General features: G+C 49.6%; 1 protein-coding gene across 5 annotated transcripts in view; it reads left to right on the plus strand.

Moving 5' to 3' along the window:
* PTK2B (protein tyrosine kinase 2 beta) overlaps positions 1-19,027 on the plus strand; it is a 126,681-nt gene that overhangs the window by 104,795 nt on the left and 2,859 nt on the right. For 3 of the 5 annotated variants that reach the window (XM_043564654.1, XM_043564660.1, XM_043564674.1), the window contains 13 exons: positions 213-328; positions 2,274-2,374; positions 2,736-2,825; positions 3,709-3,913; positions 6,782-6,890; positions 8,116-8,181; positions 9,437-9,562; positions 14,842-14,988; positions 15,333-15,368; positions 15,739-15,763; positions 17,456-17,502; positions 18,179-18,316; positions 18,800-18,880. In XM_043564654.1, coding sequence (XP_043420589.1) covers positions 213-328; positions 2,274-2,374; positions 2,736-2,825; positions 3,709-3,913; positions 6,782-6,890; positions 8,116-8,181; positions 9,437-9,562; positions 14,842-14,988; positions 15,333-15,368; positions 15,739-15,763; positions 17,456-17,502; positions 18,179-18,316; positions 18,800-18,880 — 1,287 coding nt within the window. The remainder of the gene's footprint in view (positions 1-212; positions 329-2,273; positions 2,375-2,735; positions 2,826-3,708; positions 3,914-6,781; positions 6,891-8,115; positions 8,182-9,436; positions 9,563-14,841; positions 14,989-15,332; positions 15,369-15,738; positions 15,764-17,455; positions 17,503-18,178; positions 18,317-18,799; positions 18,881-19,027) is intronic. The other 2 variants (XM_043564668.1, XM_043564683.1) reach the window with 1 other exon arrangement.

A 19,027-nucleotide genomic window follows, 5' to 3' on the forward strand; every position in this document is an offset into this window, starting at 1 on the left:
CAGCTGGGCCACTGTTGAGCAGGGCCTGTGGGTGGGATGCATTTAGAACATGGGCCCTAAGCTCCCAGCTTCTGCCCTCTGTATTCAGCTGAAACAACCCAGAGATCATTTGTAGAGGAAGTTTCTGGAACATCTTAGCAACCTAGGTTTGCCTGGGAAGAGCTTGGAGGCTACCTGCCGAGGTCTTGACAGCACTTTCCCTCTTCCTACAGCTGGGCCACTACCTAGAGCGAAACAAGAACTCCCTGAAGGTGCTCACTCTCGTCTTATACTCCCTGCAGATTTGCAAGGCCATGGCCTATCTGGAGAGCATCAACTGTGTCCACAGGTGGGCTTGGGGAGGAAGCTGGTCTCTTTCGTATGACCCAGGGAGGCTGGGGTAATGCAGGACTTCGGAGTCACAGAGACAGAGATTGAAAGCCCAGCTTTGGTCCTGCTCAATGTGACAACTTGAGCATCTTCTAGGAACCCATTGCCTCATCTGCAAAGTGAAATGGCGATATGTGTCTCACAGCGTTGCTATTAAGAGTAGTCTAAAGTGCTGGGCATCTGATTGTAACTCAGGGCATCTAGCCCGCTTCCCTGTGGGTTTTTTTAAAAAAAATTTTTTTTCAACGTTTATTTTTATTTATTTTTGGGACAGAGAGAGACAGAGCATGAACAGGGGAGGGGCAGAGAGAGAGGGAGACACAGAATCAGAAACAGGCTCCAGGCTCTGAGCCATCAGCCCAGAGCCTGACGCAGGGCTTGAACTCACGGACCGTGAGATCGTGACCTGGCTGAAGTCGGACGCTTAACCGACTGCGCTACCCAGGCGCCCCTCCCTGTGGGTTTTAAGAAATCGCTTCCCCACTTGCATGGAGCTTGCTTTCCTCAGGCTCACCTGCTTGGTGACACATGGTCCGGGCAGGGGACAGGACTTGGGCAGTGTCTGGAAGATCCTGAGGTCTGGGCCCTCCCCAGCCCAAGCAGCTGGCCCCGCACTGGTCCCCAGAACTCCTGAGCTGCCAAGTCCTAGTCTCCCTCTGGCTGTGGAGTGGCCCCTTCTCCACCCAGCTTTGTTCCTATTCCCTGAAAAGAAGGTCCCAGCCAGGAGGGATATGATCCTCTGGAGGAGACAAAGGGGGGTGCTCTCAAAGCATTGGGGTGAGCAGGTGAACGTGGGATACGTGGCCCTGTGGGTGTTACTGTGCAAAGCAATGTGTGGGGATATAAACGTTCGTTCATTCATTCCATTCACTCATTCAACACATATGGAACTTCTACCCTGTGCTTGCAGGCACCGTCCTCGGCTCTGGGATGAAGTCGTAATTAAAACCGACAAAAATCCCTTTCCTTGTGGAGCTTACCTCATAGCATGAGGGGAAAATTCAAGATGTAAATAGTCATGGGGTGCAGGTGGTGGGGTAATGATTTGTGTCCTTTCTTTGTTTGGGTGAAGTCATCATGCTTTGGAATCAGCTTTACAGTAATAAAGACAAATGGTAGGGAACAGAGCCTGCCTGTGAGGAGCAAGCAGACAAGCCGGTTTGGGGTTAGAAATGATGCCAGGAACATGAGGTAAACTGAGTCAGTGAGTTCTCCCTGGGGAGGAGTGAGAGCTCAGCTCTGGGGTTAGGCTGCCTGGGCTGACCCCTTTTCGCACAGGGAACCTACTGGGCCAGCTCCTTCCACTCTCTGTGCCCCGTCTCCCCCTCTGTGCCAGGGAGGCCTGCAGGTCTTCATGTCACAACACAGAGTGTTGTGTAAATGTGTAAAGCATTTGGGTGGTCTTGGCTGTCCTCGTGCTCCGTGAAGGGTATTTGCAAGCTGTTGCTTTCTGCCATGACAAAAGCCAACAGTCCTATGGAGTTGCAGAAATGGGAGAATAATTGTGATCAGGAAAGTTGCTTGAAGAACCAGCAGGGCGACTCCCTCCCTGGCAGGGGGCAGGATATAGCCAACAGGGCAAGCATGTGGAGCAAGTCCTGGGACCTGAAATAAGCTTCACACTGGAGCCACGTGAGAAGGGGTGATGGGAGAGAAAGCTCAACAGGGAGATGGTGGAGGGCTTTGTGTGTGGCGGGACCTGAGGGCCAGTCTAGCCTCCCGCCTGAGCAGGGCTTCAGCAAGTCAACTCAGTGGGTCAGGGAAGGGCTGACCCATAGAAGTGGCCCTGTTCTGGTCCGGAGGCTGGGACTGTGGCCAGCACTCTTCCCCTTTATCTCTCTGTCTGTCCATCTGTCTGTCTCTGTCTCTCTGAAACATTCTGAACCTTCACACTTCTCTCCCAGGGACATCGCCGTGCGAAACATCCTGGTGGCCTCCCCTGAGTGTGTGAAGCTGGGGGACTTTGGCCTTTCCCGGTACATTGAGGATGAGGAATATTACAAAGGTGAGGGGAGTTTGGCCTGTGCTTTGTCCCTGGAGAGGTCTCTGCAGCCAAAATAAAAGAAGAGAAAAGAAAAAAGAAAAGAAAGAAAAGAAAAGAAAAGAAAAGAAAAGGAAAGAAAGAAAGAAAGAAAGAAAGAAAGAAAGAAAAGGGTAAAAAAGGAAAGGAAAGGGAAAAAAAGGAAAGGAAAGGGAAGAGAAGAAAAAGGAAAAAAAAAAAAAAGAAAGAAAGAAAGAAAGAAAGAGACTACAGTTGGTCAAACCCAGGCAGGCCAAGGGTCTCTGGAGAATAGGCTGTATTTCTGGATAATTCTGGCTCTTTCTTCCCTAAATAATCCCTGTTAAACCTCTTTGCCCACCCAAAGCCTCTGTGACTCGTCTCCCGATCAAGTGGATGTCCCCTGAGTCCATCAATTTCCGCCGCTTTACGACAGCCAGTGACGTCTGGATGTTTGGTGAGTGGAGTTTCAGCAGAGTGTGGGAAAGGGTTCTGATTCTCCCCTCCATGACCAGGCTATGAGGGGGTGCCGGGGGCAGGGGTCGGGACCCCCACCCCTGGGTTGCAAGGGTTCTCTGTTGCTGTGGCCCCTGAGAAGTCTCAGAAGTCCCACCACTAGTGGTGGGTTGGAGGCAACATGGGCTAAGGGCCTGCCTGGGCAGTATTGGTTCATCTTCCCGGAAAAGGCTCAAGGGGAGCATGCACTCCACCAACCAGCCCCGGGGACTGATGTGGGGACGCTCTGGAGGGCATCCTCAAAGCCAAACTCTGAGGTTTGTTCTCAGAAGGAGGAAAAGGGAGAGGTAAGAACAAGACCAGGTGATAGATGGACAGACCCTTACAGAGCACACAGCCACATAGATTTTCCCTCTCAGTTCTCCACAGCCAGCCCAATAAATCTCATTATTATTATTATTCCCATTTTCCAGATAAGGAAACTGAGGCTCAGCAGGCCAGGGGCTTGCCCATGATCGCGTAGGCAGCAAGTGTTGGTGCTAGGCTTCAAACACCAGCTTTCGCATAGAGGCTTCACTCCCTCCTATGAGAAGGACTGGTGGAGTCCCAATGACATGCCTTTGACTGCCCCCTCCTCCTGGCCCCACAAAACCTAATAGCTTCATGGGAACGGGGTGTAGGGAGGCGAGCCCTAGTTCACTTGCAGATGCTGGTGATTGGTCCCTCCATGGACCACCACGGTGAGCCCCCAGGGGTGCTAGAGGGGGAAGCTAGGGAACACGGGAGGTCTGATTGCCACAGTTTTCCCTGAGGAGGGTGCACTGGCCTCTCCACGCATGAGTCCTCCCCAGAGCAGGTCCTGAGCCCTCTCCTCCTGCCCTCAGCTGTATGCATGTGGGAGATCCTGAGCTTTGGCAAGCAGCCCTTCTTCTGGCTGGAGAACAAGGACGTCATCGGGGTGCTCGAGAAGGGGGACCGGCTACCCAAGCCCGACCTCTGCCCACCTGTTCTCTACACCCTCATGACTCGCTGCTGGGACTACGACCCCAGTGAGCGGCCCCGCTTCACTGAGCTCGTGTGCAACCTCAGGTGACCATGGAGCAGGGGTGGGGGGCTGCAGACACAGGGCCCCCAGAGAGCCAGTCTCCTCTAGAGCCCTTCTTACAATGTATTTCCTTAAACAACATGCAGTTGGCCACCTTACGGATGAGAGAATTCAGGTTCAGTGGCAGTGGCGGGTGGGGCTGGGACTTGCCACCAGGACCTCCCCTCTGACCAACATGGAGTCACCCATCCAAGTGGAAATGACTGGTGCTCCCAGCAGAAGCATGGTGCAGTACATGTTACAGAGACTCAGCAGCTTGCCAGAGGCCAGGGGAGGGAAATTGAGTTCACCATCAGACACAGTGAGTCTGGGTAAGCCTCACCATCTCGATATGTCTCAACCTCAAGCTCCTAGTAAGTGCTCCAAAAATATTTTTTAGGTTAGAACCCAAAGTCTGAACCAGACTTTCACTGACATACCTGTGCTCTTTACAAAGACATGGGGTGTGCCCTACAGGAGGCCCAGCTCGGGCATGCGACCCGCACCCCCAGCAGCACCCTGTGCCTCTCCTCTGCATTTGATTGTTCCTCCCAGATAGTAGAGAAGGCAGTGATTGATTTTTGACTGTTAAGACAGTGACCCATGGGTCGCCTCTCCCTTCTAAATGGAGCATTGGCAGCCTGGAGGTCTGATCTCTCACCCAAGAGCCATTATTCTCTGGGTACTGGGAGGTCCCTGGTGAAGGGTGCTGTCAGAATACATTTTAGAGGGTCTCCCTGTTTTCTTGGTGGCCTTCCTGCCGACAACTCCTCCCTGGGTGGTCTGACTTTTTTTTTGGCATTCTTTAGGGCAGGGATCAGCAAACTTTTTCTGTAAACAGCCAGATAGTAAATATTGTGGGCTTTGCAAGCCATATGGTCTCTGTTACAACTACTCAACTCTGCCATTATAGCTCAAAAGCAGCCATAGACAATACATAAATAAACGAGTGTAGCTGGATTTCAGTAAGACTATTTGGGGGAACTGAAATTTGAATTTTTATATAATTTTCACGTCATGAAATTTTTTCTTTTTATTTTTTTCAATCGTTTAAAAATGTAAAAACCATTCTTAGTTTGGGGCCGTTCAAAAATAGGTGAGGGGGCTGGATTTGGCCTGTAGGCAATAGCTTCCTGGCCCCTGCATTAGGGAATCTAGTGTTTCATTAACATTCAAAACACCATGGCTTTAAACACTGCAGTCAACACATTGGCATTTTTTAGAGAAAGAAAATAGTTCCTGGCAACTACTTTTTGGGGAGTTACCCCAAGGGGTATGCTGGAACTGCTCAAGCTAAGGCAGTGGGAATGACATTGAATTTGTCTGTAGGGCATTCCAACACAGTCTGCAAGGCCTTCAGCTTAAAAGACCTCTCTGTACCTGTCTTTCCCTTCGTTGACACTCCTGATTAATTTTAGATTGATCTCTTTGGTCAAATTAGAGAAGCCAAAGTGTTCCAGGAAAAGTATTTGAAAGATGTAATTTGAAAGGGCCAAAGCTCTGGGGTGATGAGGGTGGGGAGGGGGTGTCTTAATTCACCCTGGGGGCTTGAGAACCACGGGGAGCTACAACACGTGCTTCTCCATGGGCTGAGAGGCATGCCCTATTAGAGGAACAAGGCCAGCCTCCTCCATGGATGGAGTTAGAAGCAGGCTTTCTGGTATAATTGGAAGGATATCTGAAGACCCCAAGGACCCCAGGATATCCCCCCCCCCCCCCGCCACCCCTGCTCAAGCTATAGTCTGGCAGTCCTCCATTAGAGTTAAGAAAGGATTTGATGAGTGTTTCCTAATGGGGGGGGGGGGCGGAAAGAAGAGCCCATTTAATGTCAAACTTTGAAAATTCCTTGGGGCGCCTGGGTGGCGCAGTCGGTTAAGCGTCCGACTTCAGCCAGGTCACCATCTCGCGGTCCGTGAGTTCGAGCCCCGCGTCGGGCTCTGGGCTGATGGCTCAGAGCCTGGAGCCTGTTTCCGATTCTGTGTCTCCCTCTCTCTCTGCCCCTCCCCCGTTGATGCTCTGTCTCTCTCTGTCCCAAAAAATAAATAAATAAACATTAAAAAAAAAAAAAGAAAATTCCTTCCTGTAACAATAGTTATATTTTCGGAATTTATTGATTGGCAAAATGTATTAAGCTATATAATGAATTTTTAATATAATATATAACATACTGCTTGTATGTTATATATTATATTAAAAATTCATTATACACTTGAAAATACAAAACCAAATAGTGTATATTCAGTAGCACATAATACTTGGTACACATATGAACATGTGGATTCATGGACTCCCTGTAATCACTCCAGAGTCCTCTAGGGTCTGTGACTCTCAAGTTGGGAACCACCGGATTGGGTAAGAAAGGCAAGAAGCATGCACATAGCTAACCCAGGAATGAATCCATAGCCATTTCTCATTAATATATACCAGGAATGTGTTGATGGGTGATTTAATGAAAAATAGGAGATATAGGAGATGTAGAACACAGGCCTTGGTTATGAAGTTGGCTGGGATATCAGAAATCTACACAGGGGGTTGGTGCCAATAGTAAGCACAGGAAGGCAAGATGCAGGGGGAGGTGGGTGGGAGACATGCTTGCACTACCCTGTTGGACTGGCTCTCCAAGGACTTTTTCCCCACCATAGATCCATTCACGTGATTTTCCCAACTTCACTGTTGGGGGAGCAGCCTCAGGATCCATCTTCCAGCCTTCTCAGAGGGGTCTTCCCTGGCCACTCTGCAGAGGAAACAGAAATGGGATCCAGTGGTCCTTCTTTGGGCCTCTTCAGGCTTCTGAGGAAGGAATGCAGAGAAGAGGTCCCAGGAGCATCTTTAACTTTATTCCTCTTTCTTTATCTGACCTGACTCCTTGGCAGTGACATTTATCAGATGGAGAAGGACATCGCTATAGAGCAGGAAAGGAATGCTCGTTACCGACCTCCCAAAATCTTGGAGCCCACAGCCTACCAGGAACCCCCACCCAAGGTAAACAAAGCCCTGGTCTCATGGATCCTGTGAATCAAGCAGAACTGGGTCCCCATCTAGCCCGTCTTGGCCTATATACCCTCCTCCCTTTTCCTCCAGCATAAGCAGGATGTACTCCAATAGTCCTCTTGGCCCTCAACCCAACTGTCATCAGCACTGAACTCAGCACCCATCACATGGGTCCCCTGGCTGGTTTGATCTGAGACCCAAGACAGCAGACCTCTCAGAGAGAAGCTAGGGCAGGGAACCACCCCGTTCCTTTCTGGTGCAAAGAAAAGAGCACTTTTCTTTCTGGTGTTTTTCAGGGACAAATTAGATGTCCCTGAGGGCACATGAATGGGGAGTGTCCCTTAATCCCTTATGTTCAGTTTCCATGTACATGCCCTACATGGTATCTCTAGGCTCAGAATCCAGTGCCCTGCTTGCCATGCCATTAGGTGGGTGGGTTTTGAGGGACCATGCCTATATTAGTCAGCTCAAGCTTCCATAACAAAATACAGTAGACTGAGTATGGAGGCTGGGAAGTCCAAGATCAAGGTGATGGCAGATTCATTGTGTGGTGAGCACTCTCTTCTTGACTTACAGATGGCCACCTTCTCACTGTGCCTTCACACAGCAGAGGGAGCAAGAGCCCCAACTCTTATGACCTCATCTAACCCTAATTATGTTGCAAAGGTCCTACCTCCAAATGCCATCACACTAAGAGTTGGGGCTTCAACATATGAATCTGGGGGTGGGGGACACAAACATTCAGTCCATAACAAAGTCCTATCTGGTCCAGGACCTTTTCTCACTGTCCCCCTTGCCTGGCATGCCCTGCCCCTTCCCTCAGTCAGGGCCCAGCTCAGTTTTCATTTCCTCCATGAAGCCCCTGCAAGTGCCTGAGGCCTCGCTGACTTGTTACCTCTGAAAGTATGTGGCTTTTGATAGCTGATTTGACAGGTATTCCCATATCTAAAGAAGCTACACAACAGAGATTGGTAAACCCTTCAATTAGTGATGACCCCCAGGAGGACAGGAAGACTGGTTTCTTTGTACCTTCTTATTACTCAGCATATAGTGTGTGCTCAATAAGTGAATGCAAATGGTTTTAATGATAATTTTGCCCCTCATGTCTCCTTCATTCTGAATAAGCCTGACCTGTGTCCAATCTAGTATTCCCTTTGATGAGCATGGTCACTCGGAGAGAGCCATGGACTGACTCATCTTTGTGATTTCTCTACAGCCCAGCCGGCCCAAGTATAGACCCCCTCCACAAACCAACCTTCTGGCTCCCAAGCTGCAGTTCCAGGTAAACATGTAACCAGAGGGCCGGGAAAGTTTGGGGCCATTTCTTATCTCAAGCCATCCTGAAATTCCATTCTTGTGCCTTTGAGGAGTAGCCGTTACCTGCTTGGGTTATTAGGAGATGGCCTGCACTGACTCTTCTTTGGTACCCACAAGAGAATTTGAACTCAGAGTGCCAGATATCAAAATGCAATTCTACCAGGCTGTCCTCAGCTAAGACTTACCTCTGTCCATAGTGTTGGTTGCTCTGTGTGCCTGCCTACAGCTACCTCTCTATGCTGAAGGCCTCTTCGGCCCCCTACCCTGAAGAAAGCTTTCTGAGAAGGAATTTCAGGCAGTTGGGGACAGTTGGTATTCCCCAGTGAATGGAGTTGTTCCCTGGGGCTCCCCTCAGAGGCCTTGAGCAGAACCCAGGTGGGCAGAACCAGTCTCCATCTGAGCTTTCCTCACACCTCCATCATCACCAAACATGGGATATTCCCAAGCTGTTGGTCCCTGTCTGAGAATGTCTGTCTTGTGTCTCAGTCCTGCATCTCAGTCATAGGGAGCCCATCTCTTTTCTTCTCTTACATCCCTCAGCTCAGAGTCACTGCTCAATAATGGAGCATCTCAACCAATAGAAACAATATCTATTTACCTGGTACTCCTTACAGAAATGTGCTGTCCCATGGTCCTATATTTCTCAAGGAAATGCTCCAGTACCAAAACAAAGCTAACCAAGAACTAACAGATACATTTTTGTCCTGTAAAGAAAAAAAATCTTGATGCAGAAGACAGAAGCAATATTCCTAAAAAGCATCATACCTTTTTGTGTGATGTTTAAAATAATGATTAAACACACACACACACACACACACACACACACACACACACATTTCTGTGGGCTAATCATATCTCTCAGTTTGCAACATGACTATGAAACAGAGCTCTTTTCTGAAGAGTCCTAAAGGCAGAGACATGGACTCAGTAGGTCAGTAACATAGGTGGACCCCATGATATGCAGAGCATCATGGTGGTTGGATGCTAGATGAAAAAGAGCCCACAGCAGTGGTGCAGACGCTAGGCAAGAGCCACGTGTGTTGCCCTATCACAAGACCAACAAAATGCCTACACCACATTGTTTATTAGCTCCTGAAGAGCAAGTCCTGTTTCTCCAATGGTGTCCATTAATGTTTCTCTGTGCTCATGTTTGTAGCAGCTAATCGTCCACCTTCTTGCCTTGTCCCTGTGCCTGGTGCTTCTTTGCTTCTCCTGAATAGGTCCCTGAGGGTCTGTGTGCCAGCTCACCTACGCTCACCAGCCCTATGGAGTATCCATCTCCTGTAAACTCGCTGCACACCCCACCTCTCCATCGGCACAATGTCTTCAAGCGCCACAGCATGCGGGTAAGAGGGCTCTGCATGCTGGGTCCTAACCCGAACTGAGGAGGCTGCTAGAGGGAGGCGTCTGGGCCACCAGAAACCCTACATCCTCAGGGTCAGGAGGTGCCCTCCATGCTTTAATGCACCAGCCAGCCCACCAAGGGGCTCTGTGATGCCCTCTCTTTTGCAAACACACTGGAAGCTGGGGGCCAAACCCGGCTCTGCTCTCAAGGACACCCAGCTGGCCTGGACCTGCCCCTGTCCATACTCTGGTGCTGTGGCAATCGGTGTCAAATCTCCCCTTTCCTGAGCCCTGGGGTGGTGTGGAGGTTTGTGGGCAGATGGCAACCAAACCTGATGGTGCCAGAGATCCAGGAGGCTCTACCCAGTTCTGCCCTTCCTGCGTGATTGCTTAGGTTGCTAAATCTCTCCTCAGTCAATGGAAAGGCTTCCTTGTGGCTCTACTTCTGCTGCTTTTGTAAAAGTTGCTGTTGTGTGGGAAGGAGCTTGGGGGTTGGTGTGGGGCTAAGCCACCCTTCCCAGTCATGTTTTTGTTATAACTGCCAGTGAGGTCTTGTGGACTGGCTTCTGATTGTCAAGTCTCGCAAAAAAAAAAAAAAAAAAAAAAAAAAAAAAAAAAAAAAAAAAGGCAGCTTTGCATATAAGAGTGACGCCCACCTGCCCCTTTTCAGCACCCATCTTCTCCTTCAATGGAGCCATGGTCAGCTGGCATGAATATTTGATATACTTTACTAAACTGGGTCTTGATATGTGACAAAACAAACCAAATGCATTATTTTAGTTCTATCTCTGTATGCAAGAGTGATACTTCAGGCTCAGTATACTTGACTCTGAAAGTTTTTTGGGAAAACTACACGTTTATTCCAATAGATTTGAAAAATAGAGGAAAGTATGTTGACATGTTCTGTACTATTATTCTCAAATTAGGAAAATTTTTAAATGCATAAGATAACTTAGAATTCTAGGCAGCAAGATCTATCGTGGACTAAAATTTCCCCTGACCTCGCTCACTTTCCCCTTTTATGTTAATTTAACCAATTTATATCTTAACATATACTTAACAATAATAAAACTGAAGTTTTAAGCATGCACTATAATTTAGAATGTTCAGTTCCTCCACCTTCCTGTCCTTGATTCTATTTGTAGTTGAGTTTCAGCGAATTTTGCTCTAAAGTGTGTCCTTTTAGAAAAAACTACTTTGCACATTTCCAGGGTGGCACTGCCTTTATCTAATCCCTGCTTCACCATAAGAACTTTGTTCAGTTCCATAAAGACAGATCGTGCAGCAGGAAAAAAAAAAAAAGGCCTTTGTGTCAGGGATTTGGAAGTATTTGCCATAAGGAATGTCTGCCTAAAAGAATATAATGAACATTTCTTTCAGTAAACAACAACAAAAAAAGTAAAAAATACAAAATCCATTTTATGGTATACATCTAAAAGACTGAGAAAACCTCTTTCAGGTAAAATGCTGGAAAGGTGTAACAGGCTTCCCGTCAAGCATTGGAAAGCATTTAACAAAAATCAGAGACGGTTTTCCCACAAAAACTATTTTTTGTCCTGACTGACTCTATTGCCTTACTCATCTGGGAATCTAGAATTCCACACCAGGGTCAGGATGGCAGCAATCCTTCTCTTGAAGGATTAAACCACAATTCGATTTAAATTAATAATAAAATTCAATAAACTACTACTTTGTGCAGGACCGGTTAGCCAGGCACTGTCCTAGGTGCTGAAGGGAGAACGAGAGACTTCAGCCCTCAGTGAGCTTCCAGGCGGCCAGAAGGAATAGGGCGGGTGCATGCACACTTACCTGTGATGCAAGCCATAAAGCTGGGAGTGGCGCACAGAAGTAACGCAAAGGTGCAGTGGGAGGTCAAAGAGAAGAACAGCTTCCAGCTTCTTTTTTTCAGCTGGGCCTCGAAGGATGGGGAAGATTTGGACAGGAAGAAACTGGGATATGGGGGATGAAAGAGTCATCAATCAGTAGGAGCCAAGACTGAGTGATGTGAAGCCACAGGGCAAGTGCGGGAGCTGTTTGGCTAGAACATAGGAGTATGCATTTGGATATGGAAATAAGACTGGCAAGATGGGAGGCAGGTAGCCAAAATATGGAAGGACTCACAGTTTTGCAAGAGTCACTTTAAGGTACCACCAGAACCCGATTCCTTTTTAAAGTGACCAGCAATGTAAGTATCCATTACCTGATAGGAATATCTGAGGTACCGTGTAGGCAAGTAAGCCCTAAAGTGATTAATTGTTAAAAATCTAATGTTCACCTTGAGTTTTATTATGCAATTTTAAGTCATAGGAAAAAAATTTCCAATACATGTTAAAATATCTGATGAGATGGTGATCAGACTTGGGGCACCCTAGGTATCTGAGTATTGGGAATTTTCTTTTAATGCTTACAAAACTACACAGTGCTTTCTTGACTACTAACTTCTTCTACCAGCATCTACTCTCTCTCAGTCTAGCCTCGTCTTACCTTGAGATTCCTAGCTTGATAGTCACAATATTTTACACTTAGCTCCTGTGTTACTATTTGCCAATAGCCTGGGGCAGCCATACCATTGTGTTTGCAGGTGTTGACATTTAACCATGGGTATTTACAACCTTCAAATACCCTCATTCTGGAGCATCAGCCTCTGAAATCAATCTTACTTATTTTATCAATTCTATGATTATAAAATACTCTTATGTCCTGAAACTTGTCTTAAAATAAAGTCTAACTCAATAGCCTCCAGCTGAGGTGATCTTACCTCAGAGGGGACATTTGGAGATGTCTGGAGGCATTTTTGTTACAACTGGGGAGATGCCATAGGTATCTAGTGGGTGGAATTGCTGGTAAGCAACCTACAATTTACAGGAAATCTTCCTCAATAAAAAATTATCTTGGGGCGCCTAGATGGCTCAGTCAGTTGAGCATCCGACTCTTGATTTGGGCTCAGGTCATGATCCCAAAGGTCATAGGATCAAGCTTCACATCAGGCTCCGTGCTGATTGTGAAGCCTTCTTAAGATTCTCTCTCTCTCTCCCTCTGCCTCTGTCCCTCCCCCCCCACCTCTCTCTTTCTCTCTCTGTCTCTCTGTCTCTCTGTCTCTCTCTGTCTCTCTCTCTCTCTCTCTCACCTCTGTCTCTCTGTCTGCCTCTCTACGCCCCCCTACAAGAAAAAAAAATTATCTGGTCCCAAATGTTAATGGTACTGAGGTTGAGAAAGTCCTGGCTAACTATTCCTTAGTTCTCCCTATGAGAACAGGGACATTGCATATTCTACTATCACTGCCCTCCCAGCACCCAGCCCTATGCCTGCCACATAGTAGTTGCTTAATAAGTAGTTGTTGAATGGATTAACGAACAAAGAATATTTCAGCAAGAAATGTAACTTGCAGCAGAGTGGGGGTGGGGGTGGGGGAGAAGTATTGTTAGAAATTGAGAGCCGTGATTGAAACTCAGTGAGCGCTAGGAAATATAACTAATTTGAAACTGTGTTGTTATATTCAAGTGCATTTTAGAAGGTTTGGTTGGGAAAATCTTTTTTAGAGGCTTGGCAGAGATTACGGCTTGCTAAAGTAGATAGAGAATAATTTTTAGCAATTTATGCAAGAGACTTGTATGTAAAATGGCCACTTTAAAAGCAAGGATCTGAGGAGGCCACTGGTCTGAATGCCATAGAAAGGTCCTGCCCCGACAAAGCACACCCTGGGCTTTATGCAATCGAAAAAATGACATATGGCACTCATGAGTCCAGGAGGCCAAGGTAATCATGTACAGCAGGAAAAAGCAAAAGATGTAAATGAACCCTGGGGAAGATTAAGGGAAAAGAAGTACTAAGAAAACATGTAACACCTCCTGTTTAAAATGGGTTTTTTTTTAAGTTTACGTATTTGTTTTGAGAGTGACTGAGACAGCATGAGCAGAGGAGGGGCAGAGAGAGGGGGAGACAGAATCTCAAGTGAGAGAGAGAGAGAGAGAGAGAGAGAACTCACAACCCTTGAGATCATGACCCAAACCAAAACCAAGAGTCAGTAGCTTAACCAGCTGAGCCCCCCAGGTGCCCTTGTAATACCTTCTGTTTAAGAAATAGCAGGTAAATGGGGCGCCTGGGTGGCGCAGTCGGTTAAGCGTCCGACTTCAGCCAGGTCACGATCTCACGGTCCGTGAGTTCGAGCCCCGCGTCAGGCTCTGGGCTGATGGCTCAGAGCCTGGAGCCTGTTTCTGATTCTGTGTCTCCCTCTCTCTCTGCCCCTCCCCCGTTCATGCTCTGTCTCTCTCTGTCCCAAAAATAAAAAATAAAAACGTTGAAAAGAAATAGCAGGTAAAACTATTGCTCCGAAGCCCTTTAAACAAGTTAAGATGGAGATTAGATTAATGAAGCCAAGGAAAGGAAGCATTTATGACATATCTATAGATCCATATTTCTTTAAGTTTTGTTCTCCACTTTTTTTTAGTTCATACATTTCTTTTAGCCTTTGGCTAAATAACCCAAGCTACTAGCTTAAAAAAAGAGTACATTTTGGGGGCGCCTGGGTGGCTCAGTCAGTTGAGTGTCCAACTCTTGATTTTGGCCTCGGGTCATGATCTCACAGTTCATGAGATCAAGCTCCGAGTAGGGCTCTGCACTGATAGCATGGAGCCTGCTTGGGATTCTCTCTCTCTGCCCCTCCCCCACTCTGTCTCTCCTTCTCTCTCAAAATAAATAAATAAGTAAATGAGTAAGTAAATACATAAATGTTTAAAAAATAGTAAAGAGTATGTTTTCCTAAAAAGACGCAGTCACACGGGCGCGGGCCGTTGCCCCTTCCCTCAGCCTGTACCCTGTATGGACAGCTTTGCAGCCACACCACAGCTCCTCAGGGCTTCCAGACCCACTGCCACGGTGTTCGGGTGACGATAAGCACCCAAGGCTTTCCAGAAGACTGGCTTTGCATTTTTAATTTATTAAGTGACAGCAGCCACGACAAGTGCCAACTGAGAAAATAACATTAGGGCGGTCATTTGAAAATAAAATTGTATTAGCAGATCGAGCCATTGTTTAAATACAACGCATGTTCAGTGCTGTGCTCTCGGGCTCGAGGTTACACTGCAGCAGGGGCACGTGCTCGGGGCTGACGGATCCAATAACTGTGTGCATATACGGCTGCGGATTTAAGAACTTTCCAATGAGAAAGCAGCTGGCGAGGCCAAGGCTCGTGACTCCCACAGGCTCTTTCTGAGGATTGCCCTTCCTGGGCCTGGGCACGGGACTCATCGGGTCCTCTCCTCTCTCCCCGCTGACCTCTCAGGAGGAGGACTTCATCCGACCCAGCAGCCGAGAAGAGGCCCAGCAGCTATGGGAGGCCGAGAGGCTCAAGATGAGGCAGATCCTGGACAAACAGCAGAAGCAGATGGTGGAAGATTACCAGTGGCTGAGGCAGGAGGAGAAATCCTTGGTGAGAAGCCACTGAGTCGTGGGGGGGAGGGACCCCCCCCCGCCCCCTCGCCCCCCCTCCCCACCCCCTCGGCCCCCCACCTTCTCCCCGCCCCCTCCCCCCCCCCGCCCTCCAGCCCCCTCGGCCCCCAACATCCCCCCTCCCCCCATCCCCCTCCCGCCCCCGCCCGCAGCGCTGCTGAGCACAATTTGATAAAGGCACTTGAATGGGAGCCATGTCCACACCACCGTGTCCATCTGTGTCCTCTCGCCTGCCCGGATGATGAGAGTGAATGCCCTCCATGCATCCTTGGGGTTTTCAGTTCCAGAATCCTAAGTCGTTTGCTTTGGTTTCCTCCTCTGCAGGACCCCATGGTGTACATGAACGATAAGTCCCCACTGGTAAGTCACCGGGAGAAGGTTCTGTCTTAAAGCGAAGGCCTGGGAAGGCATGGGAGACAGCGGGACCCCAAGCTCCAGGCCCCCTGCCTGCCCATCCGTTCCCTTTTTGCCTCTCACCTCGGGAGCCTGACTTCTCCCATTACTTGGATCTCCACGAACCTCCATTCCTGAGCTCCCGCTTGATCGACACCCACAGTGCATCCTTCCTCTGCCATAGGGCCCTCCCGGCCCCTGGGACAAGAGCTCGCCGGTGTCCCCCTGCAGCTATGACCTCCAAAAACACAGTTGAGGGCATGGGGAACAGGTCAAGGTCGGGGGTGAGGTATCCCGCGAACCTCATTGGTGACACGTTCTCTCTCCTCCCTTCCAGACCCCAGAGAAGGAGGCCGGCTATAGTAAGTGTCTGCGCCCTTCCTTTTGGCAGGAACTTCTGCTTGACATCTTGCGTGGAGCCCCCATCCGCGCTTGCTGCCCACTGCAGACAGCAGCAGAATCTGCTTGCCATTTTAAGAAACTCTGCCTGTTTCAGTTCAGAGTGTGCAGAGAGGGCCCGTCTGGGATTTGGTATTTAGTCTCAGCTCCATCTACCGCCCCCACTGTCTCCCTGCCCAGGCCTCTTCTTGTCTCCCTCTGTTGCCGGGGTCCTCAGCCCTCATTTCAGTGTATCTCCTTCTGCATTTATTTGGAGATGTTAGTGGTTCTTCCTATCTCCCCCTCACTGTGTTGGAGGCTGCCTGCAGGGATAGTAAAGTTGCTCCGCCCGCCTCTCCCAGCGGATGCCTCTCTTCCCTAGGCCCCTAGGATGAAAGAGAGAGAGGGCCCCAGGGATGGAAGAGAGGGGACAGGGGCAGCTAAGCCCACAGGGCCTTTCCAGAAGCTGCTGCTGAAGGGGGGTCAGGAAGAGTCAGCAGTGAGCCAGGCTCATCTTTGTCATCCTAGGGAGGGTGAGGCTGATGATCATGGTGATGGTGATGAGCAACCAGTGACAATGACAACAGTCACCGGAAACTCACCACTAGCCAAGCGCAGGCCCAAGTTGCTTGCAAATGTTAGCTCTGACCCCACAGCAACTCTATCAGATAGGCGTGATTCATCGTTACGTGGGGCGCCAGGCTGGCTCAGTCGGTTAAGTGGCTGACTTTTTAATATTTATTTATTTATCTTGAGTGAGAGAGAGAGAGAGAGAAAGCAGGGGAGGGACAGGGACAGGGAGAGAGAATCCCAAGCAGACTCTGCACTGTCAGCACAGAGCCCGACACAGGGATCAAACTCATAAACTGTGAGACCCCGACCAGAGTTGAAACCAAGAGTCAGACGCTTAACCAGCTGAACCACCCAGGCACCCCAAGCGTCCGACTCTCCGTTTCATCTCAGATCGTGATCTCACCCGTTGTGAGATCCAGCCCCGCATCCGGCTCTGCTCAGGCAGCACAGGGCCTGCTTGGGATTCTCTCCCTCTCTCTCTGCCCCTCCCCTGCTCACGCTCTCTCTCACTCTCAAGAAACATAAGTAAATAAACATTAAAAAAAAAAAAAAAGGTCATTACGCCCATTTTACAAAGGACAGGAAACCGAGGCATAGGAAGGTCAAGTAACTTCGAATAGTGTGGGTTTTCTGCCGTTTCACTTCCTTGAACCCCAAACACTCAAAGCAGACCATTAGGGAATCCTCACAAGTCTACCCCAGGAGCTGCTCTGGCACCAGGTCAGGGGCTCCACAGCCACCTGTTACTTCACAGAGTGAAGTTTCTTCCCTGTGACCATCAAGGCCAGCGTGTATGCTGTTCCTCAGGGGCCAGTGTGTGTCCAGCAGGCGCTGGGACGTCTGTGTGAGGACTCCACCTCCGCTGCGACTTTGGCTTTTGCTTTCTATAAAATGGACAGTGGTGTTTGACTATGGGAGGACCAGGGGGACCAGAGCCCATTTACCCAGGCACCTTCCTGGAAACACCTTCGGGCTTAGTTTCCCTGGGACTCCGGGTAGCAGAAGAGAGGAGGTTGGCTTGGTTGGCAGCAGGAATGAAGGGAAGAGCCAGGGTGCCGAGACCCTCCCCGCCCCCCACCACTCACTCTCCCTCCTCCTTGCAGCGGAGTTCACGGCCCCCCCCCAGAAGCCACCGCGGCTGGGTGCTCAGGTACGTGTTGGCTTTGCCGAAGCTGGTGATGAGTTTGAATCAGGGTTCCACGAGACACAAGGCTATGAAGACTTCACAAATAACCCAGTCCTGTATCCTCACATAGCTGAGGCCCAGAGCGAAGAAGTGTCTTGTCTAAGGCCACACAGCTAACTCATGAAAAAGCAAGGGGAAACCCAGTCTCCTTGCCTCCCGTGCTCACTCCCTGATGTGCGGGAAGGCTCACTGGCCCAGCCCTAGGAGCAGGATGTGTGGACCCCCTTCCTCTCTCAAGCTGCCCCCTTGGCTTCCTGCACCCACACGGTTCCTACTGTAGCTGGTGTTCCTCATTCTAGAACAGTGGGTGTGAGCCTTGGCTGCCCATTAGAATCATCCAAGGAGCTCTGAGAACCACCTGGCCCCCAAACCCGGTGATGGTTTCGTTGGTCCGGTGTGAGGCCAGCCAGAAGTATTTTTTTGTTTTAAGACTCCCTAGCAGACTCTAATCTGAGAACCCCTAAAAGCAGAAGGGAGGGGATGCATCCCCAGGACAGGGCACTGTTATGTCAGAGAACAATCTTTTCAAACTGGGCTGGCGGCCATGTTGGCATCAATAGCGTCTGCGCAAGAAAGAAGAGCAGTGTCCTGCAAACTCATGACCCCCCCTCTGGCCGCTTACTTCCCCCCCTGCCCCCAGTCCATCCAGCCCACAGCCAACCTGGACCGGACCGACGACCTGGTGTACCTCAATGTCATGGAGCTCGTGCGGGCTGTGCTGGATCTCAAGAACGAGCTCTGTCAGCTGCCTCCCGAGGGCTATGTGGTGGTGGTGAAGGTGAGAGCCGTGGACGGGGCAGGCGGAGGCTGCTCATTCTGGCCCTGGGCGGAAGGGCGGTGGCGTCGAGCTCCCTCATCTGCCCAGTAGGCGACTTTCTCAGAAAGACTCCCTTTAGCGCAGGGCGGTCAGAGGGAATTTAGTGCCCCGTAGACACGGAGGGCACATACCAGCCCGGGAGGACTCTTCCCCAGGGAAATACAGCTTTCTCAAAAAGCAAGAAGTGATAGGGACGCCTGGGTGGCACAGTCGGTTAAGTGTCCGACTTCAGCCAGGTCACGATCTCACGGTCCGTGAGTTCGAGCCCCGCGTCGGGCTCTGGGCTGATGGCTCGGAGCCTGGAGCCTGTTTCCGATTCTGTGTCTCCCTCTCTCTCTGCCCCTCCCCCATTCATGCTCTGTCTCTCTCTGTCCCAAAATAAATAAACGTTGAAAAAAAAAAAAAGCAAGAAGTGATAGTCCCCCTCCTCCCTCTCTCTCGCAGAACGTGGGCTTGACCCTGCGGAAGCTTATTGGGAGTGTGGATGATCTCCTGCCCTCCTTGCCGTCATCCTCCCGGACCGAGGTGGGTGTCCTCATCCCAGACTGTGTCCTCTGCTGTGCTTCACGCAGGAGACTCAGAAGGACCATGTGGGCAGCCTCGTTTCCATCTGCAGGGCCTTCCGCACAGGACATGTGGCTCCACACAGCAAATCTGAGCAGGACCCCTAGG

The sequence above is a fragment of the Prionailurus bengalensis genome, chromosome B1 (genome assembly GCF_016509475.1).
Source record: "Prionailurus bengalensis isolate Pbe53 chromosome B1, Fcat_Pben_1.1_paternal_pri, whole genome shotgun sequence".
Classification (NCBI taxonomy): Eukaryota; Metazoa; Chordata; class Mammalia; order Carnivora; family Felidae; genus Prionailurus; species Prionailurus bengalensis.